Source organism: Haliotis cracherodii, unplaced genomic scaffold (genome assembly GCF_022045235.1).
Source record: "Haliotis cracherodii isolate W230 unplaced genomic scaffold, xgHalCrac1.p SCAF_4, whole genome shotgun sequence".
Lineage (NCBI taxonomy): Eukaryota > Metazoa > Mollusca > Gastropoda > Lepetellida > Haliotidae > Haliotis > Haliotis cracherodii.
In genome coordinates, this window is record NW_027266297.1 from 42,279,467 (window position 1) to 42,303,904 (window position 24,438).

The 24,438-nt window shown below is 37.3% G+C and overlaps 1 protein-coding gene across 1 annotated transcript in view; it reads right to left on the bottom strand.

Annotated features, from left to right (window-relative positions):
- LOC139478942 (transcription factor AP-2-beta-like) overlaps nt 1-15,983 on the bottom strand; it is a 60,430-nt gene extending 44,447 nt beyond the window's left edge. Inside the window, exon 1 of the mRNA XM_071261643.1 lies at nt 15,819-15,983. Within this exon, the coding sequence (XP_071117744.1) occupies nt 15,819-15,854 (36 nt within the window). The 5' untranslated portion in view covers nt 15,855-15,983. The remainder of the gene's footprint in view (nt 1-15,818) is intronic.
- Nucleotides 15,984-24,438: the final 8,455 nt, after the last annotated feature.

Here is a 24,438-nt window from a genome sequence, read left to right on the forward strand (position 1 = left end):
ATAGAGATTACGTTAATTACGTTATGTAGCCGATACGATACACAGTCGAGCTCGTAACGTTCTGTAGCAGTTAGTCTTTATATATGTATAATTATTGTTTACATCCAGGAGAAATTAGTATTCAAATTGGAGTATATCTATGTCTACCATTATCCATCATGATTCAGTGAGTATTTGTCGTATATCTGTAATTCAAACATTATTCACTTATGTACAAGTGGGACTGAATGATGTCATGTTTACCTCATTACGTAACAAATTACACAACTGTTAGTGCTCTTGGTGCATATTTCGCAGACGTGTATTACAAATCGATTTCAGCTCTTGCCTTTTATTCATTAGAAATAAAATGCATTCTTGTTTGATAAATGAAAACAACCAAACCTCTGCGATTCGGGCAATACCCATTGTTTCCCTAAGGAAATCATTGTATGTTTGTGATTTATGTACACCCCTAACGAAATCACAAACGAGTGGGTGAGTGAGTGAGTTTGGATTTACGCCGCTGTGAGCAGTATTTCAGTTACTTCACTTCAGCTTTATGTGGGAGGAGAGCCCGAGGTGTCAGACAAACCTAGAAAAATTATCGGGGCGAACGGAGATGATTCGAAGCCACAATCATAGATTTGTGGCGTGTCCATAGGAAGAAACTCTGCATAGCGACTTGTTACGCCTTAGACGACTGGACTATCCCTGCCGCCCCAACAGGCACACCCAAATAAAGCATTCCGCAAAATATTAATTTTATTAGGTTAAGGTTTTATGAGTTACGACCTTGGGAAGGCAAGCCAGAGGTTGATAGTGTGAACATTGGCCGCAGCAGTCACGTTACCACGGCACAGCAGACCAGTTGAGGCGTTACCATCCGACTACCAACCTTGGCCCAACGCATTGGCAGTATTATTCATTGGCCGTTTACGCCATGGTAATTGAATCAGGATCTACTCCTTTTTTCAATATACATATACAGTGAAGGTGAATATTGTGAGGTAACATGTACAATCCCCCTTATTGCAACTTAAACTCAATATGGTAAAATACCCGAACAAAGAGCTTGTTTAACCTAACAGAAGTTCTAAAATTTAAAGGGTCAAGAAAATACACATGTGTCAGTACATACGAATGACGGCGATATTGTTTTTGTTATTTTGAAGACAGTGCGTGAATATGACAAAGCAATGTGAAAAAATACATTCCAATGAATGTCTGTTGATCTGGAAGCCGACTTGTCAGAGGAAGAATGCTTCATCAAGAACATCTGTCACTTGATGTCACTGTTTGTCGTGTAACTGAACGATCTTTAACGTCGGATAAAGGAAGAATGATTTACACTTTTCACATAAGCATCACGTCATGATTTAGACAATGCGTATTTCTGAAATGTCATTTATCAGAATGATATGTTGGGAACATAATGTTCATGTCGCGTCGTTCTCAGGCGACTCTTTAAGCTTATTCACATTGACTTCTGACGTTAACGAACTCAACGAATATTCCTTAAATGTGAACTTATTCATATTGCACTATATTTACTTGGCTTTAGTGGGTGTCACTATGAATTAGGATAAAGATTTACGTCTATTTCTAGTCTGTCTTACAGATCCTGATACATTTACATCAACTACAGCCCATGCAAGTCTATAATGTTTGGCAAGTCTAGATTACTGCAGTATCAGGAAATGAAGAGAATCACTGGGCTCCCTTTTTATTAGATTTATATTTTCTGTATGATATGTTCATTTCAGAGACTATATGTTAGTCTAGTCTATTTCATGTGAACGTGGTATCAGTTTGGTTACCCCTCATGTTGTTTATTTATTTTGATGTAATGAAGCATGAATTATACATCACTGTAATAAATTGCTCATAAGCATAAACTATGTTAGTACCTCGGTATACTTTTATCCACACACTCCATAAAAGACCAAAAAGTAGAACTGTTTTAGTGTATGCTTTCAAGGATACAGGTCTACAGTTTGACCATATAGCATCTTACATTTACATTAAGACATATATGTTCATATATTAACATGGACATACATATGGATTTAAATCTAAGGTCAGCACATGTTTTGTATACATAGGGACTACATGTACGCGGATTTCAGCCTTAGTGTCATTGACATTTATACTCGGGCAATGTCTTCGTTAGTTCCGTATGGAAGTGACACACGCAGCAACGGATGTAACGAAATCGGTAGTTACAAAGATTCGACTGAAACGAAGTCTGTGTAATTGGTATTGTTGACGTAATTTGAATACGTCAATGTTATCGGTTTTATTGGTATTAATATTCATTTCTCTCGAAAATATCTGATTTCAAATGCCCTTTGGAGTTTTATTCTAAGATGTAAACATTACAGTTACTAATCCCAAGTATGCTGTTCACGCACGGAAGAAATTTAGCAACGTTGTTTGACGTTGTTTTCCCGGCTTTTAATCAGCGTTAACGTCAGTGAAGAAGAGTATGAAAACATCCTACCATAAATTTCTAATAAACATGTCGCCTATTAGATTCTCTGTGAAGATGCTTCCGATCTACGTGGCAGGTTTAAAGCCCTGCACACTAGCCGTTGCTCCCGAACTGCGTTGAGAAATGAAAGTCAGCTAAAGTATGTTAGTTTCAACGACGTCGCTTATCAAGAAAACTCTCATGTATCTTGTCCGGCTCTTCTGCGGTACCTCCCTCGCCACTTGCTGACGGACAGAAATAGATCGACAACTTATCTGTCTCTCTCGCTCTACTTCAAAGTCTTCTTGCGACAATAGAATCAATTTATAGACGAGTTTGTTTGCTCCTCTAGGTAATCTTGTGCTGAGAATGTAAGGTGATAAACTTACTCAACGTCATCTCAACACTCATAGATCTCCCTTGTTGGTTTGGATCACGATAAAAACAACAAAGACCTTTCCTTCGTCATACATGTATGCAAATATTTACGACTTTGAAACAAAAGAGTGTCTGAAGATGAGGTACATGTTTATGCCATACTCGTTAAGGGCCTTGCGTCAGTGGATAAGTCGTGTAACACCACTCGGTGGCTTGGACAATGTATTATGTAAATGTTAAGGACGTGATGTGTTCAGGTTTCATTATATACGTGAAAGCCAAGTACCCATAATTTTACGAACAAATAGTTATCAATCCTTTTTCATTCTGGTGGCAATTTCTTTTCATGTTTGCAATACTGAAACTTCCATCAATGAAAATGCTTTTCAAACGGATCATGGATATCAAAATAAGTACATTATATATGGGTTATTCATCAATCTTAATGACGTCACTTCACAAACTTATGACTCTGTACCGATCGCCTTCTGACACAGGGCTCGAGAGCACCACCTATCGGGGATAGCGTGATCAAAGGTGATCGATCACTGTCGGAGTCAGATGCTGCTTGTGTGATGACAAGTTATTTCCTCAACCGTAATCCAGATCAGTGGATAGGAAAACAGTACGCGTGTTAATGCTTTGTTTAGTCACCTCAGTTTGAGGTTTAATTGTGCTAAATTGGATAACGTGCGCATGACAGTTGGCGTCTTGGCTTGAACGCTGGTTGATAGAACGTGAAAATGATTTCGTTGATTTTGTACGAAACTGATTTTAACCCCAAGTAGCCTTAATACTTGCAAGGAAATTGCCAGCCTTGCTTATGCGATTCAATTTTCAAACTAAATTGCATTTTTTCCTTGAAAATAATCATGGGACGATTTTTCTGGTAAGGAAATGCACGCTACAGATAACTGATTTGCATGCGTGGTATGAAGGTAGTATTCATAATCTCAGGTGATTATGGGAAGCAAAGGGTCACACAATATCATCAAAGGGGCAGGAATCGTGAGATTCGCACGTAAATGCTGCACCTAAACTGATAAAAAGCTGACACTTGGACTAAATTGACAAAACATCAAGGCAATTGTTGTCCGATTATGATAAGATACGGCTTGCAATAATTACACTGTCCGTTGTCTCCACAACCTCAGAGACAAGAACCTGCTTGCGCTGTTCAATATGGTTATGTCACACAGGTAAATTTGGTCCTAATGTTCATCTGACACGTTCATTGATTTAAGAACTGCCTTTATTGATGGACCTTATAGAGGATGCTGACCTTCACTGTTCGATTTTCGAAGAACACTTTGTCACATTGATTCATGTAATTGTAGCCACGCTGTGATACCACGGCAAGGGACACACACGCCTATGTGTGCGTGTGTGTGTGTGTGTGTGCGTTGGCGTGTGCGTGGGCGTGTGCGTGTGCGTGTGTGTGTGTGTGCGTGCGCGCGCACACACACATAATGATATATGTAGAGAGGTGAGGTGTGTGTGTGACTGCTTGTACTAGTCCGGACTAATCCCAAATTTATAGTGCTAGCACACTGAAATACCATGCCGCAGTTTAACATGAATACCCCACTGACTCCGAGCCGACCAGTCCTTGTTTTAGCCCCTTAATGTCGAGCGCAAGACAGAGTAACAACCATAGGAGAGATGAGAGTTGTTAGGAGAGATGAGTAAACACATGCATGTTCAGGCACTAACGAGAACGTCACGATGTTTCTAGGTTGTATGGACTGACGAGTCATGCTGACTCTCAAGAGTGAGTGAGTTTAAATGTAACCTCGCATCAGCATTATTTCAGCGATAAATCCAAGTTTTAATATCCACAAGCATCATATAAACACATCAAAGTTAAATTTGCCAAACCTTTTTGAACATAACAATACCATTTACACTTGTTTAAGACACGGGCTAAAAGCGACAAGCAACCAAAGCTAAGAAACCTCAAAGGGGATCATGGGAACTTAGAGTGGCTCAGCTTCCTGCAGGACACCCCAGCAGGATTTATGTTATCAGTTTAGCTACTGGACATTGTGCACAATACTAGCCAATATTTAAAAAAATATTCGGCAATGAGTGGCTTCAAACAGATATCGCTAGTTGAAATAAATTTGGAGCATAATGATAATTGAAGTTGCCTATTTTATTTGATAAACTTTATTTAGACACAGAATTGCATCAACACCAGATGATACATAAAACCGTTAAAGTGATTATTTGGATTTCGAAGACATTTTGAAGTCGTGATTGGTCAAATGCAGATACACATCTGTGGGGTAGACTAATAGTTAAAACGTTTGATCATTACACCCGGTTTCGATTCCCCAAATAAGTGCAAGATGTCAAGCAGTGTCGTGATATTCCCTTCGTGATCATGCTGAAATATTATCAGTTTCCACAAAACTCACACGTGGTTCTTGTCTCAGTGTGCGGAAAGGATTGTGCGAGCTGTGTGGGTGTTCTTGTGCGCGAAAGTACGTGTGTGTGTGTGTCTATGTGTTTGTTCTTGTGCACGAAAGTACGTGTGTGCCTGTGTGTGTGTGCTTGTGCGCTAAAGTGTTTTAATGTGAAACCGATTTTGTATGCGAACGAGTCCGTGCATTCTAGTGTATATTCCAATGTAATTACATGCAATTGTCCATGTATTAACGAATAGATATGTGTACAAATGTTATCTTTCATTATGATCAACCACATGCACCAGCTCATATACGTTCCAAAGATATATATCAATACCCACAAGTCCCAACAGCCCATACATATGACACTGTATTGTCATTTCCAAACATCAGATCTATTAACAGGTGTTGTAAATCCAGACTATATCACACATAAGATTAAGTCACCCTTAATTGGCATAAATATCAGGCCTCAGATTGAGAGTCCAAACAGATAACACCTCGTGTTACGTCATGAAATTAGAATTATCAAAATATAATCAGCTATGACAATAGCAGCGGTAGCAGTATGGCAATATATGCCCTGGGCACTTCACTGGATGAAAGTGACATATATACCTACCCTCAGGGTTTCGTTAAAAGTGGCAAGATTTCGTTTACTCCAGATAAGAAAATTCCTATTGTTAGTATGCCTGAGGAAACGATTTTCCGAATTCGATGTATTTATGTGTGATGAAATATCTCCTTTTGAATAAATAATCTTTTTAAAATCTGATATTTGTGGTCACCGTCGAACGGACAAAAATCATTTTAGGCTGTGATGAATTTCCTTTTGCATTATATAAATGAAACGAATTTTATGTCTATATTTTAATCATTATCCAGTGATTAAACATGTGCATTAAGACGCTTCTCCATATGATCTTTAAAATAGTCAAATAGAGCTCTTAAAACTGAACATGTGCATTATAATTTTTATCGAAGTTTATCATGATAAAATACATACTCTATTCAATCATTATGAGGTGCGACCTTTTGAGACATCTATATTAAAGGTTTTCACATTTTTCTGAAATACTAGAATATTAGGGGTTCCTATGTGAATCAGCTCAGCTCAGTTTACAATTTTGGAATATAATTCTGCACGAAGATACAAAATATTGACAAATACAGAACCATTTGACATTCAACCTGAAAATATTTTCATAGCCAATGGCAAAACCTGACATATAAGAAAGAAGTAGAAAATGAAAATACAGAAGATACCGGTTCTCGTCACATGATGATGCAGTAGACAAAAAGCGCTTGTCCGTTTGGAATCAATAAACAGGCGTCTGTTCCATATCACGGATTAAAAGCATGTGTGGGAGGGTGGCAGGTTGTTGCTAGGGTAAGTGTGATGGGTTAGGATACACTCATCCTTTCTGATGCACGATTGCAAATGTATCTCAAAAATTAAAAATCTTCAATATGAATTTAATATAACGTACTAGTGAGAGTAGTTTGAGATATTTTCATGTGTGACAAGTGACACTCTTCCCTACACTAGCAAGATGATTCATAATTCACAAATGTCTGCTGGGGATAAAATGCGCTTGGTGTGCGAACAGAGTATACTAAAACAAAGACTACAGGGTACTAAATCTAGCCTGTCTGACACGGTAAATCCCACGGTAATGTCCCGTTTCCCTCATCTCATGTAGGCTTCTATGGCGGCAAAGATCAAAGGGACCAGGTAAATGTTGGCCAGGTAAACTAGTGTATAGTTCACCCTCTCACTCTACAAGACAGGACTGTGCATGCAAAACGCGGATCAGGGGATATACCATAACATGATATAACGATTTCAGGTGAATTCAGAGTTATATTTGTTTACAACTGAGTGTTATGTGGAAAGGTAAATAAAACGTAACATTCATTTTCACATCATTACTGGATAAGTATATTCGAAGTATATGAACATACACATACAAAAATATACCTATAAATATGTACATTTGTTAGATATACAATACAACAACAAGCATATGCATATATGAACACATCTCAATAAGTGGACACATGCAAGTTACAGTATGGAACCTACTCTTTTCTTATCATGGAATAGAGAAGATTCATACACTGACTGATTATGACAAGACACAGATATACTAACATATTTTCTTTCCAGTCAGACAATAGTTAATTATGTCAATGATTACATTTATAAATACTATATGGAAAGGAAACATTTTGTATTGTCTAATATAACTGATATAGGGACCTGCTACTGTAAACAATTCCAACGATAAATATTAGTCACAATGTTCTGAAGGTAATCGAACGTAAGTACTAATAAGGCAAAAATGATTTCAGCAGGCTTCCCAATATTCCACACGAACACCCTGCCAGTCTTGGTATTCCGGGATCCATTTCACACATCAGCCTGGCATACCATAAATCTCCCATCTACTAAAACATTCTGTAACAAACTTCTGATGATGTAGCCTGGCTTTCATGTTAGACGATACAGTTGAAAATGACTTTTAACGTCGAGATTAAATAGTGCAAGTACACAGAGATATGTGCGGGGCTGAGACAATGACAAATGTGTCATCACATGAGAGCTTCTTCATTACTGTATCAATCATACGAACACAAGTAAAACAGAGGACGGTGATACACGCTGCATCAATCAAGCTCGTTTAATGCTGGAAATAGGTTAGAATATGTCTATAGCTATCACAACACACACACAAAGGATCATATTAGAGTAAGTGATGAGGCATAACTTTTATAACATGTATAAATTCGTATTTTCGTTTAGTGTTGGGGTTGAACAATGCTTAATTTGCCAGAAGGTTTTTCGTTGCCACAATCAAATACAATGAAATACATTAATGAGATACAGCAATATATCAATCGTGATATTCAGTTCGCAATTTTAATGGAATTGCCAAGTTAAATAAAGTAATCATATACGGAAGCTTTAAAAGAATGCAAATAGTGTAATATAGTGTATGGTGAGATTTACAATATACTTTGGCAATACAATTGTAATTGGATCATATGAATGTATGAGAAGAAACGTATATTAAGATTGTAAAGTATTTTCAACTGACATTTGGGGAACTATTTAAAGTCTCTGAAACCATAAATTGATCATGTATCAGATAATACAGGAGTTTCCTTTTGCTATAACAGTCTTTACGTCATTTATAGTTATGTATGAATGTAGTATCAGCATCATCAATTAAAGAAGAAAAACATTCAAATTCGTGTTATGAAATGAAGTATCATGTGATGTAATAACGTAGTCCCATACATACTGTAGGTGAACAATAATCTTATTCAAATTTATGCAGCAAGGTTCAAATACTTCGAACTGCAACAGGTCTGTATACTTGGCTATAAACTTGAACCAGCAATAAACAAAGCCAAATATTATTTGAAGGTTTACTTTACTTTTTCACAGTGTATGGGATGTCAGCGTGCAGATCCCGCCCCAGCCCGCCATGCATCTGGCCTGTCCCCACACTGACATGCAAGTCAAGGCAAGATGGGAGCCATATGCCGCCTCCCCTCACCCCCTTGAGTTAGGGAGGTCGTTTACATTATTGTCGTCTACATCAGTCGGGATGCTTGCTTGCTACAATGTTCTACACGAGGTGTATTCACAAACATAGAATATTGCATATGCATTGGTCTTCATCTGTAAACATGCTGCATACGCGTATCAGTCACTGGTTTGCATGCATTGTATTGGTAGTGATATTCAGTTGTAAATTGCCAACTTGCAAAGTATTAATGGGCAAACAGAACAAAACATTGCAAAAAAAAGGAACGTTCACACCTAAGTAAACACTCTGTTGCAGTGCAAACTATTGAATGACCAAAGAAGAAAGACTAAAATAGAAACATATCTATTTTCAATTTCGAAAGTATGATTTAGTAGTAATTTAGTGTTTAGTAATGTATTATTGACATACATCATTTCCGGATTAGAAAAAGACTGGCTGAATATATCGTTTGTTTCCTAATGTTTGCTAGAAATATGAAGTATCTGTTACAACATTCACACAATAAGAGTAGGATGAATGTCTGCCAAACTAACATTTACTTTACGGACAATTGTAGCTGTCAAAATGGCAACATGTCAAATGGCTTTCTACAAGAAAAGAAGTTTGTTTTGGAAGATAACATGAAATGAGAATTGGTGTTTATACATTATAAATAATATATCAAAGCAAATTATATAAAAGCACACTTCTCATGTATTGATTCGTGTGGACGTTCACTGCCCTAGAATATATTTAAATGAAGACTGCATTTGATGTGTGAATGACAGGTTCGCCGGCCTCATTATAGTCGTTTGTAAAAAGGAAATTGATTTATTTCATAGAGTCATTACAATTGCATTGATAAATGGATAGAAATATGTCTTCTTGGATAACATCCTGGTGTGCAAGAAAGAAAGTCGTCAAAGTACGTCAATCATTCGGAATAGCAATAATTAACACTGATTCGTGGATGCAAACAGTTTGATTAAAAATACGTCTTTGCGCTGGGTTTGTTCATCAAATGAAATTGCAAGTAGCCAATCAGAACAGGTCACAATGGTTGGTTCTGGGAATAGAATGTTACCCTGATCATAGAAGGTTACCCTACGTTCGCATTAACCCGAAAATTGCTTTTTATTTTCTGAAAAGACGCAATTTAAATCTCTGCTCAAGTCGACAGAATACAAAAACTAATAAACTTGTAGAAGATGTTTTCAATGTATAGAAAATAGTGTTTGAGAGGGAAAATTCCTAAGAACGAGGCAGCCAAATGAGAATTGATAGTGCACGTCTGGACCCTACAAAACCAATGGACACCACAAGCCCATAAATCAATTCCCATTTATTCAAGATTCAATTCCCTCGCCTTGGCGCGTTAAACCAGAAAACTAACTACTGAAAGTTTGTAAATGGAGTTTCCGTAAGATCAAGATCGTATTTCACGCTTCTTTAAGCGAACCTCTATAGTTGAGCACCTAATCATAAACGTCTGGACAATGTTACACATGGATGGTGATAAATGTGTATGTTTGCCAATACAATATGTTATAATTATGTCTGTGACTTAAATATGTTGGGTTCTTGATGCAAATTTATATGCCTCTTCCCGCGAGTAGCTTTGGCATTAATTTCGTTAGCAGGAAAATGAACAGTAAAAATCAATATTCAAGGTATCAGTAGATCTCAAATTAAACATACAGAGCAATAATAAGGCATCGTGTTGTTGGGGAAATCCGATATAACGACGCAACACATAAAACTATCATAAAATCAGAGTTAAATAAAACTGATTGAATGCTATTAACAATCCAATCGATGGGACAATCTTCTCAATGATGCCAAATGGTATCGGTTTAATTCGCGGAGAATACGGCCGCAAAGCACGACAGGTTTCCTGCAATAGACACAAGGAGATGCTTCGACGGCAATAGAATCTGAATCTCAGTCTTCTCGGATTTCTGTACCAGGTGATAATCACTGTTCATACACAGACGAAATTTCTGGACCAGTCCGGAACCCAACAGTGATAAATACCCAGTATGGTCAGTCGACAGGAAATTCACTTGGTCGAGTCAGGCGACCCGCCCCTGCAATTACCAGTAATTCACAAGGGACATTTACTGGGCATGGAAGATCGTCTCAATCGAAGAGATCAACCTTTGGACAATTCCAGATCTCAAACCGTTGCACAACACACATTTCCTATTCATCTTGAAGAAAATAGGTCGGCAGAAATCTTATTTTACGCAAGAAAACGAAAATTTGGCGGAGGATTGAATGGAGTAATCAGGCCCTGTGGTCGCAGAATAAAAATTTAAGCATTTCATTTCCTCGGCGGATTCTGGGCTTGTCAACTCAGATTGTTTGTAGTTCTCGCTGAGCGGAACTCGGGCTGGTTAAATCTAGAGAAACCAGCCCTTTAGTTCATTTTAGCATGCTCCTAACAATCCCCATGAAATGCCGGTTCTGTGTGCCTCATTTTCCTCCTTGCTCCTAATTATGTTAGCTCTGATCATGTCAATAAACCCAAGTTTGCAAATCTCCCCCGACCGGGTGTCGTATTTGGATTATCCCATAGACTTTCTTACCGAGTCGCCCGGTAATTCTTTCCGTCCAATGCAAACACGAATCCTCTGTTGAGGCCTCAATGACAAAAATTACAAAGTTAGTTCGCCAAACACTCCGATTTGCTTGAAAACAGTAATGCGTGTATTTTCGGGAATAAAGGCGGACTTTTCTTTGCTTTTTTACATGCCTAAGTAGTTTTCACACAAAAATATAAACCTGTTCCCAGTTGTTTTCATATTTTGAAGACCGGCGCTGTCCCAAACGAGTACAATAGGCTTGGAAATTGGGAGATGCATTTTAGTGTGAAGAGGACTTGATCGGGGTAAAGTCGGATAAGAAGGGTACATCAATAACAAGAAAAGGAATAATTATTGTTCGTTATGACAAAAGGAGGCACATAGACACGAAGTTCAAGAGACAGTAGCAAACACTATCATAATATCCTCATTAACAATTCATTATAAATAAATATAAACAGAAGCAGAAAAGATCAAAACGATTTGACATCGGAGCAAATTTCCCTAACCTGCACACCAGAAGAAATATAAACTATACATGGTAATGAAACAGACAAGAATTGAATATTTTTATTTTAGAATTTCATGCCTTAAACTTCCTATTTTCAAATGTAAAATGACAGTGATGTATAGTTCATGGCTTCATTAATCTAAACAGACTATATTTAGAACACATGGAATTAATTGAAAGAATTATTAATGGGAGTTTCCGCAGTTTTTTAGGCTGAGGCTGACAGGCACCTCAAAGGAAAACAACCCAAATATAAATTGAATCTTGTACCTTTTGTTTCACAAAATCAAACTGTTTTATTTTCGTTTCAGCTGGTGATCTCTGTGTGATAAGAACAGTCGTTCGGTAGAGTTTTAAACAGTAAAGAATTACAAGCAAGTCTTTATGTAAGGCGACAACTTGCTTTTGTGCGAGTATAAAAGTGACCCGCGAGGAATATAGCTTAAGGGAACATCTCAGGGATATGGTGGACAGGCGAGAAAACGTCCATTCTTCTGCATTCTCACTTTAACACTAAAACGTCTTCAGGATTGCCATTATCAGCAGATGAATCGAGACAAGAGGATAAAAACAATAATATTTACTTTTCTCTGTCATTTTCATTTTCCAATGACTGAATTTTCATTGTAAAAGATCCATAAACATTTTTGTTGGAGACAATTTACTATTCATTGAAAATAATCTAAAAAGAATGTTTTAATCAAAAAACGTTCATTCATTTTTACGCATGACGGATTTTCTTAGAATTTTTCACACAATAAGAAGAGAGAAATATTTTTCATGTGACAAATTGTTTGGATAAAGTTTAAGAAAGGTTAATGGGATTATGACTAATTTGAAACAGTTGGAATCTGGTTTAGGTATTCAAAAGAGAATCTTGACATGCTCAATGCAAGCTCTCAATTTCAGCATCTCGCCACCTTTTAAACGCATCCGCTTGGATACAAGTTATATTCTTATTCCCTTTAAATGAACTAGAGTTCAAGACGATATGTTTGCGATAACCAAAACGTACCTGACATTTCTTAGAATTTGAAAAAGAACATTTTGTTTTTCAAAACGGCGCATCATGCTTTTATCAAAACTGTTAATTCAAATTTCAAAGGTGAGATATTTGTAATGAAGAACCCTTAAATGTTTTCACGCAACAGGGTCTATTTGTTTCTCTGTGACAATATCATGGCATTCAGAATTCAAGACCAAACCAGTTTATAAATTCTATTTTTCTAGACGGGGGCATGAAACTGATCTAGTAAGTATTTCAACTACAGCCCGGGCGAGACATGTAATTTGGGCCACCAGTGGGTATTTAAATCCACCATCTGTGTAACTGACAAGAACTGATCCCCAATCCAGCGTTTCTCCATCAAATTCACAATAGATTCCCAGATCAGAAAAATTCCTCTTTTGAAATCTTTTAAGACATGAGTGACGGAAAGCAACATCTTCCCCCACCCCATCCCGTACCCCCCACCCCGAGAATGGGGGGTGGTGTGACGGAGGGTCGAACAAGATTCAACCAGGATACTGGGTAAAACAAGAATTTGACCTTCGCTCTTCCTTCCACACAGGGGACTGATTGAAACGCTATTAACACACGTTTGCAATCGACATTAATGGATATCCTGTTCAGAACTTATCAATAAGGTTTGTAACGTAAATTAAGCAATGTTTGTTTGCTGGCTTTGAAATCTCGCAGACGCGAGACGTCGGTGATATTCAAGATGGCGGATGTATATTATATGCACATATAAAAGGTACACTTATAGATATCGTTACGCGAAGATAATTCATTGTAATATATAATTTTGAAATTATAATATTTGATGTCCAAAGCCTCTTAAAAACACATTTTTTAGTTTGACATGTTAATCAAGAATCTATATTTGAGTAAATTAAAAATGAAAATTAACGCATTTTCGGTTATTCAAAGTGAACACTTAAAACTGTTAATAACATTTTTAATCTGGATAGATCACTGAAAATTACGGAGATAATTATGGGGAAAATAAATAGTGCAAATCAATATTTTCTCACGTACTGAATAGCTACAACCCACAACATAGCCGTGACGAGACCGATAGATTGTTATGATTATTTTGTCACAGCCGTTCAATACCGGATTGGCTTGAATTAATACTACAATATTATGTGCATTTAATTGAAGACTTGATAACATCAAATCAAGTCGATGGTTCCTTATCACCTCAACAATAACTGGATATGTTGTGTGTATTCTAAACACCCGCCTGATCGGTCGCGCTAGTTAATACTCCCAATGGGCCGAACGCTGAAATGAAGAGGACACAAATCGTATTTTCAGCGCCAAAACTTTCTCAATTTGTTTGGGTTCTTCTGTTCTGGGTTCCGAGCTTGTAAGATTGTTCTTCGCGATGGGAGTTGCATAAATAATTCATTCTCGGCGGCTCTTAAGGCGAGAAACAGAAAAGGTGGTCGGTTGATGACATTACAACGTCTAACTAATTGTGGTGTTGTCAGGTCAATTGACTGTGTACAAATTATTTTCTCTAATCCCGTATAGCGTCAACGTTAGGGTGATGTGATTATAAAAAAAACCCTCTTAAAAGCATGCTTAACAGACTGGAAAAATATTTAAATTTGATATTTTGTAACCTAAAAGATTTTATGTTTAAATTAGTTTAATTTCCGTCTAATGGGTGATATTAAATCTGTATTCCTGGCTGATTCACCCAATATCTCAAAATATGTAGCTCATAATTTATGATTTGTTCACTTGAGACAATATACAAATATAAGCAATGTTCCTGGGGGTGTAAATGAATTAATATCCTTTTATTTAGAATCATTATCACCTGAAATATTCCGAAAATAAACGGTAAATTAGTTTCCTGCGCTAACGGTATAGAGAGAATATAACGAACAAACGTTACACGATTTTAAGCCTAGAAAATTTTAACCTCTATGACAACAACAAATCGTCTTAACATTTGATCGGGTGATCTCATAAGCTTTCAAGTACTGGTGTAAGTACTAAGCTAAATGTGTAATCGTATTTTCTCTCTAAACTGACAGGAAAGGACGTTTGTGACACGGCAATTTCAAGAAGCACAAGGAGATTTGCGTTCAAAAATTCTCTTGACAAGTACCCGAGATTTTCTACTACAATACCAGTTATGTTTGTTGGCTGTTAATCTCCCAATCTCCTCTTGACAAAATACAAGTGAACTCATGCCTGTCTTTCGGTATTTTCCTAAACAAAGTCTCACTTGAAGAAACGTCCCGAGGGGAAATGGTTTAGCTGACCACTGGATTTGAGACTAAGAGCAAGATCCATTAGTAATTTTGACGAACGTGAAAAATCGTTGTGAACCCGTCCGTAAGACAGGTGCTGACAAATGCGGCCTAAATTAGCCAGCTATGAACTCTCGGGTCCGTGTCGAGCGAGTGCTTGATGGAAGGTATTTACATATAGCAAGAAAACATTTGTCATATGTCCCGATAAAAGATATTCAGGTAGAGTGGGTATGATATAAGAAAATGGGACAGCGTGCTATACCGGTCATGCAGGCGTGCGTAGATATTGTCTATTGTGAATACAAACACGTAACAACGCTTCATCGGCTTGAGTGAATTTTCTTGAAAAAAGATTCACGGCTGTGGAAGCACTCCATCTTAAAACACACTGATAATATCCGTAACAGCATCACCAGTCAAGATGTATATTGTTGATGAGTTGATGTAGCAGGGGATACCGCAAACAGACTTGAGGGTGACAATTACCAGCTTCCTTACCCCAAGGGGTAGGGGTGAGGGCAAGGGTGGAGCAGGTGATCCCGGCCCCCGGGGGTGCCACCAGGGAGACCATGCGGAGGCAGACAACAAAACGCCTGCCCTCGGTAAATTTCAAGACAGATTCGCCAAAGGTGAAATATAGTAAATTTCATAAAATTGTGAACTTACCTGCCAGCCTTGGGATTCGAGCGCTATGAAGGACATGCTTATGTCTGATGTAGTGAGCTGGCGGCTGGGGTAGTTTAACAAACCCACAGTGCCCAAATGATGATGCTGAAGCCCGCGAAGGGTTTGGTAGATAGAGGAGAACCTCGATGTATCTTTTGGTGTCAGAAGAGTGAGTCTAGATCTGCTACAGGCAAGCTATCACAGGCTGGCCTCCCAACATGCAGGAGAAAGACTCAGTCTGGTCAGATACACAAAATACAAGACTACAGCCCTATAGAAGCTTCAGCCATAGGCATCATCCGAATCTCACCCGTGGCATATAGGGGACCTTCCTTATCGACTGTAATTGACTGCGATTTGGATTCAAATTTTGTTTTTTGTTGTGCCGCTTGATCAGAGCCTATTGGTTGATGGGCTGTATCTGCGCTAAAGGGGAGGCGCCTCGGTGGTAATCCCTACCCCCGCTCGCAATAAACATAATAAATAGGCCGGTAGGCAGGCCGTACGATCGGGAGTGATCAACCAAGCGGTTAATTGACATAAGGAACGTTTGCGAGTATTGGCACTGGTGTTGAGAGAGTTGAGGCCAGTGCTCCAGCCCTACACGGTGGTGTATGGCAATCCTGTCACGGCGAGCTTTACGCCGTGTTCACTCATACACTCAACATTATACCACGGAGACGAATCCATTCGCTCGTCAAGGGAAATTGTGGATCGGATATAATAGCCACAAACAAGCGTGGGGCAGTTTCGTACCCCCTCCCGTGCCCTCTATACTAACGGGTGTGCATTAATTCTGTATGAAATGGCCTTTTCTGTCCGACACGTTGGGCTATTTAACGGATCACTTCCTTACCACGAAGGCTCTTCATCGATACAATTGTATACCCCTCCGCCACCAATTGTAAGATCCTCCGCCACCAGTCCTAAAGTTTGTTTTTCGGAAAGAATGGCCAAAAAATAACACAGGTATTTCAATACTATCTCGTCTCACAGAGCGGGAGATTATTGTAGATTATTTCCGCGACAAGGGAGTGATAATATACCGTGCCTACACGGCTAGTGTATAAAAAAGCCGGTAGTTTGATGCGCTATGTTACTTCCAAAGAAGCCCCCGCTTGTCTCTTCACCCGAAAGAGGCTTTCAAGACCCTTGGCCCCTGTTGTAATTACATGTCAAATTATTCTGTTCAACCGGCGGCCTTTTTAACACAGGTGATGAGATTCAACAACATTATTTTATTATGACTAGTCTCTTTCTCCACGGCCCCTTTCAACCCCTGTTTATAAATATTTCCCCGCGCTGAAAGCCTTTCACGTCCACTTGGGAGACTCTCTGAGCCCCTTCTACCTGCCCGTCTCCTTATAATGGCTGCCTCATGATCTGAATCAATATAATCATAAGGTATTTGGCCCTTGTGACGGCAAGATGCAGGGACTCTTGGCTATCATTAAATACAGGTAGTCCTCGATGGTCTGAATCAGACAATTAGGTACAAAGGGAAATATGGCGCCCCTTAATGCAATGGCTAGGTTAATTGAATTAGACCAATATCTCACTCAATTAGGATTTCATGCAAGGGTGAGAATGGATCTGATTTGCAGTGATTTACTCTGTAAATGTTCAGGAAAACATATTAGAGGAGAAACCTCACATGAACATATTAAAATGCCGAGAAACGCAGTAAGCATTTCTCGGAAATGAAAACAGGTATTCCTTGGCATGAATTGGGAATAATTGCATTTTAGTGTTTGGACGTAAACCATGTCAAGTCAAGTAAAGTATCCTCTACACTAAATTTTCATTGATTGTTGTATCGCATATGACAACAACTGAAATAGATTTAGTATTTGTTTATTTAGTGTAAGGTGTCAGGCATTTATTAATTCAACAACTTGAATAGCCATCCTGCATCTTGTGTGAGGACATGGAGAAATAATTACGGAATGAGTAATGGATAATCCCTTGACGGTTGATCAGATCAGCAAAAACTTTAGGTTACAATACTCCAAAATGTATCTCGCTATTATTTATGAAAACATACTTTAAAAAACAACAACGCTATCTTATACATACATGGTTATGAAATGTAGGACAATAAAGTACCTTCAAAGGAAATACAACTGAAATTTATGAATAACAATTCTTACCATTCAAAGTATAATGATAGTGTTACTCTGAAAAGGTGACCCAAAGTACTTAGTATTTTAACTTTGTAGGATTAATGTGAAATATTTTAAGAAAGCACGACTATGAGACGCCTTTGAACGTTCTGGAAGGTGTCGGCAGAACAAAGAGAAGAGATGATGGTTGTTTGTGAGTAACAGAAAAGCCATGTTATAGATGCTTGTCTTTGTAAGTCCGTAATAAGATCTTAAAAAGAGTCTTTGTACTTGAGAATAGACTCCTGAAAGTTTGATGTTCTGATCCTGTTCAAAGCCACCTCTTAAACTGCAGTCTAATTTCTTCCAAATTACCATGGCCACGAACCAAGCAACAGTTTCTAAAAAGTTTAAACACCCCGAGGGAGACTGTTGAGAACAGGTAAATCACAGCGTTAGAGCCCTGTAAAGCTCAGGTGAGCATTATGGCCGGCAAGTTATATGATCCAGGGAAGACTTGGGCACCGCGGGCGATATGTTGCAGGCTAATCACTCTGTCGAGGGTCCGGGAACTCGGACCTCCGACTGTGTCCTCGAGCTTCATACACATACACCAGTTGGGTACATCTCTCTCCCGGCCACCCGACCACGATCGGGTGGCGTCACACAAACACCAATTGTCGGCCTGTCTCAATTTGTCGTTGTAGCTCGAATATCAGAGAATTTGTCACACCGTGTTGGCCGATTAAAGACAGGATTTACTGCTCCCTCTAATAGCGCAGCGCTTCATGGGCTCTGTCAAGACGGAACGAAAGGATATATTATTTCTCGAAGACCCGGCGTTCACAGCTGCTCGCGGAGGGATTTTATTACGAAATGATTCAAATAAAACTACCTCCCTTCATCCCATGGATTGCCCAGGCTTTTCAAAAAACGTAATGTTTTCATTTAAAACAGTTGTCGAATCTGTCAAGGCCTACAAGAAGCGAGGCTCAGGGTAGCACAGGCTCCGTACAACATTAATCCCCAGTAAACCATCCAACAATAACGTTATATTCCTTAAGAAAAGATCGTATGATACAATTACTCCGGCAGACCTCTCCTAGATACTTCCCTAATGCAATAGTAGATGCTTAAATCCAACCTACCACAGGTGGTCATGGTCTTGGGACAGAATTGGGTGAACTAGCACAGCCCCTAGAAATTAGTTTGGACAAATTGCCCCCTAGCAAACTGTAATTTTGTAAAGAAAACTTCAAATTAATATTGCAGGTACAATTTTTTCAACGTTAATTGGAAGATAGTGTCAAATCAGCAAGTCTGTATTATATTCGAATGACAAACGGTTCCAATGGGCAAAGAAACGGTTTGTGTCGTATTGAATTAATAAGGAGAAAAACCCTGATTAACCCATTTGTCTTGTTTTCTTTGCGGAAATGGGACTATTTTATTCATTTACACATAACCCCGATGATATACTTTCATTAATACACCAGAGGTAACAAATTGAAGAAAAAGAATAGTTGATGTGTACAAAATGATGATATAGTTAACAATTTCAGCGAAAACATTGAGATGTATCATGCGGGTCAAACTTACATTATCAGTTGCTAGAGAATGTTATTAACAGATGTTGTTTTTGATGTTACTCCACATATAAATACAAATATTAAGAATTTATGATGATGCGGTTTCATCAATACCATACTCATTTCATTTATGAGTAACTTTGTTGCTCTATGCATATTAATAACTCGATTGTATGGCCAAGAAGGAAATTTGTGAAGGAAATATATCTTTTGCAATACCTTTAAACAAACTGATGCGAGCTGCCAACCTGATTTTGTGTGTGGTAAAATGCTCTTTGGAAATGAGGAATAGTTTTTTTCTGTCTTAAGACAAAATATAATGCTTTCACGACTGTCGTTGTAAATAACTGACGCAAGAAGGCAAGATGTCGGGTTAACCATTTTAATAATTATAACACTGTAACTGAATTATGTCTGCATGTCATTTATAAAAGAATATGTCTCAGCCAGATGGAGAAATCACAAAGAACGTGACAGCATTGTGGCATTACTGGCAAGAAATGGCAAGAAAACAAGATTTGCTCTGATTCTACGCGTCTGAAAAAAAGATACAATTTTTTAAATGAATGCATTTTTTGCCACTCTATTTCACTAAAGTCATTGTCAACTACTTCTATCATGACGTATCCACCATAATAGATTAATTTTTCGATGACGTGAATTGTACATGTTTGCGTATATGTGAAAGGTAAGCTTATTGAGTACCTTATTTTCAATATTCGTACTATATCCTTGATTCTATTGCATAAGAATGTAAGACACCCAATAACAGGTGTGAATTCCACATTAACTAAGGCACTGTTCTTCTTCTGAAAATTTCTAAAATCATGAAAATGGCTGAATGTGTTGTAAATATAGAACAACAATTAGTACATTTAACAATGTACATTACACTATCGGCCAAACATTGTGTCTATTTATTGTATTGATTTTTGTGCATGCTACATATTAAAAACAAATAGGCAAGTCACTGATAACACTTGTATGGGGAAATGAGTATCTAAATCTGGTTCATATATAGAAGAAGGTAAACATGAAAAAAATGTGCTGGGCAAATACCATGCAGTGGTCTCTTGACAGTTATGTATTACAAAAAGGTTTCTGAGACTGCACATGTTATGAGTATACAATCCCCACATAAAAAGTTATGGACAACAGGGAAACATGTGTCATACATTTTGAATACCGAATCATTATTATATATGTTATTGATTTAAACTGTTTTCCTAATCATGTTGTACATGTTATGTGTCGACATAATCATGTACTTGTGTGATATATATGTACATAATTATGTAGTACTTGGGAAATGTACATGCACATAAATATGCTGTACTTGTGTAATATATATGTACATACTTATGTTGTACTTGTGTAATATACGTGTACATAATCATATTGTACTCGTGTAATATATATGTACATAAATATGTTGTACTTGTGTAATATATATGTACACAATCATATTTTATTTGTGTAATATATATGTGCACAATCATATTTTACTTGTGTAATATATATGTACATAATCATATTTTACTTGTGTAATATATATGTACATAATCATATTTTACTTGTGAAATATATATGTACATAATCATATTTTACTTGTGTAATATATATGTACACAATCATATTTTACTTGTGTAATATATATGTACATAATCATATTTTACTTGTGTAATATATATGTACATACTTATGTTGCACTCGTGTAACATCTATGTACATAATTATGCTGTACTTGTGTAATATATATGTACATACTTATGTTGTACTTGTGTAATATACGTGTACATAATCATATTGTACTCGTGTAATATATATGTACATAAATATGTTGTACTTGTGTAATATATATGTACACAATCATATTTTACTTCTGTAATATATATGTACACAATCATATTTTACTTCTGTAATATATATGTACATAATCATATTTTACTTGTGTAATATATATGTACATAATCATATTTTACTTGTGTAATATATATGTACATACTTAAACTGTACTCGTGTAATATATATGTACATAATATATTGTTCTTGTGTAATATTTATGAACACAATCATGTTGTACTTGTGTGGTATAAATGTGCATGATCATATTGTACCTGTGTAATATACCTGTACATACTTATGTTGTACTTGTGTAGTATATGTGTACATACTCATGTTGTACTCGACCGTGGTCTAGTGGTAGAGCGTCCGCCCGGAGAGCGGAAGGTGTGGGGTTCGATCCCCGGCCGCGTCATACCAAAAGACGTTAAAAGATGGTACTTGTAGTGACGCTGTCTGGCGCTCGGCATTAAGGGGCTAAAACAAGGACTGGTCATTGTGTCATAGTACGGTATTCATGTTAATCTGAGGCATGGTATCTCAGTGGGCTGGCACTATAAATCGGCACCAGTCCAGACTAGTACAAGCACGTACACACTCTGCAAAATTCTTTGTATTGAGTTTTTAAATGTATTTGGCATCATATTACGCTATAACATGAACGTATTATCAATTGCCGTTATTCCGTGTTGTCAAAGATACGTGGTGGTTGCTAAATCATGTTTTGAATATTAGTTTAATACAGTTACGGTACTGAGATACTCAAACAACGTCACAAAATTATTATAAAGTGTAAGTTCTATTTTTTAACTTGTTTTCCCCCATTACTAAATTTAGATGTTTAATATGGAATAACCGATTGAGTGAAAGGACAAATCTACCTCTGAAACTTGTGTCGCGGTATATACATATGTCCCCCTGATAATATTCATAATATAAATATATGTACTGAATGAACAATACATTTTCTGTGCATTCTTTTCACGGCGAGAGGATAACAACACCATTCATCATTGGCTGTTGGCTATTTAAGATCAAACATAATACTGATTCTGATAACAGTTAATCGAAGACAACATTGTTAACAACATTTCATATCACAATTCAATTCTGCATAATTACATTTTTAATATGAATATGTATTTATGCAAAATGTACTTGGAATAAATAAGAACAGACTAACTTGAACACCATTTTAAGCAAAGAAAGTTGCCCAAAATGCCTGTATGTCCAATTTCTAAATAATATGTATACCGTTTTCGCAAACTAAAAAAAATGGTGGTAGTAGAAAGAGGTTTGAGGTTATTACGTAAAAATTAAGGCAATCCATACTCTCTTCAAGTTGAGTTAGCTGAGTTCCAGTCAAAGATATGCACAAAAAATAAAATAAGTGCCAGCTTAATTCAACAACACGTGTTATAAACTAAAGTGTCAAATGTGGAGAGGACATACATACGCTTTTATTGTGATGAACTTATAGAAGATAAGGAAGCAGTGTAAGTTAAAATTACCTGGAATGGACTGGAGAACATTACATAATTACGAATCATGTAATGAACAAACTCAGATACTGCTGAACTAACATATATGTAATATGGTGAATGCCGACATAACCATGCATATTCATCTGCACTATATGTAATGTGGGAAATGCAGATATGACCATGAATGCATCATCTGTAATAGATGTAATATGGGAAATACAAATATGACCATGTATATAACATCTGCAATATATGTAATATGGTGAGACCCGTGATGATCCGGGTTACAATAGGTCTTCAGCAACCCATGCTTTTCGTAAGAGGCGACTCTGACTTGATTGAGCATGTACTCGTGGATCGATGCTCCTGATATCAATCACTGGATTGTCAGGTCCAGACTTGATCACTTACAGACCGCCGTCATACAGCGTGAATATTGCTGAGTGTGGCGTTAAACAACAAACCAACCAACAATAATATGATGAATGAAGATATAACAATACAATCTGCAGTATATGTAATTTGGTGAATATAGGTATAACTGTGCATATGTTATCTGCGAGTGAGCGAGTTTGGTTTAACGCCGCTTTTAACAGTTTTACAGTTATATCACGGCGTGTCAGCTTAATGTGGGAGGAAAGCCCGAAGTGATGCAGGTCTCAGACGTTTACCACTTCGGTGAAACCCACGAGCACGGGTATGGTGCTGACAAACCTAGAAACATAATCGGGGCGAACCGGGATTCGAACCTACAATCATAGGGACGCAACTCTGCACAGCGAATCGCGGCGCCTTAGACGACTGTTATCTGCAATATATGTTATGTGACAAATGCAGATATAACTGTGAATAAATCATCTGCAATATATGTAATATGGTAAATGAAGCAAGAACTGTGCATATATCACCTGCAATATATGTGATATGGTCAATTCAGACATAGCTGTGCATATATAATCTAGAAACAAGGCCATATGGCAAATGCGGATATAACTGTGCATACATCATCTGCAATATATTTAACATGGTGAATATAGACATACCTGTATGTATTTAATCTTGCACAGTATGTGATATGGAGAATGCAGATATGGTCTTGTGTATATCATCTGCAATATATGTAATACGGTGAATTCTGACATGACCATGCGTATATTGTCTGCAACATAGGTAATATGATGAATGCAGATATGACATAGTAAATATGATCATATGATGTCTGCAATATATATGTATGTTATGCGTTTGATAAACACATCATCTCATGTATCCCCTGAACTAAATGCTATATGTTTAAGCAAATATGATCATTATCTATAAATATGGTTAAATATAAGATAAAGGAGTGCATGCAAATGGAATCATATATCATCATGTGCACATTATGAAACAGATATTATCTGGGCATTTACTTTTAGCCATGTGTCAGAGACATTACCAATCTTCAACTGGTCTCAAGAATTACTTTTTATTACCGGCGGCGCAATGATACACCGGAGATACACTGCGAATATGAACTTAATTTTATCAAAACACTCCTCATTTTCAAATGGTCTTAGAGATCACAGTAGTATTGTCTCGTAATTCGTTAATGTAGATTCAT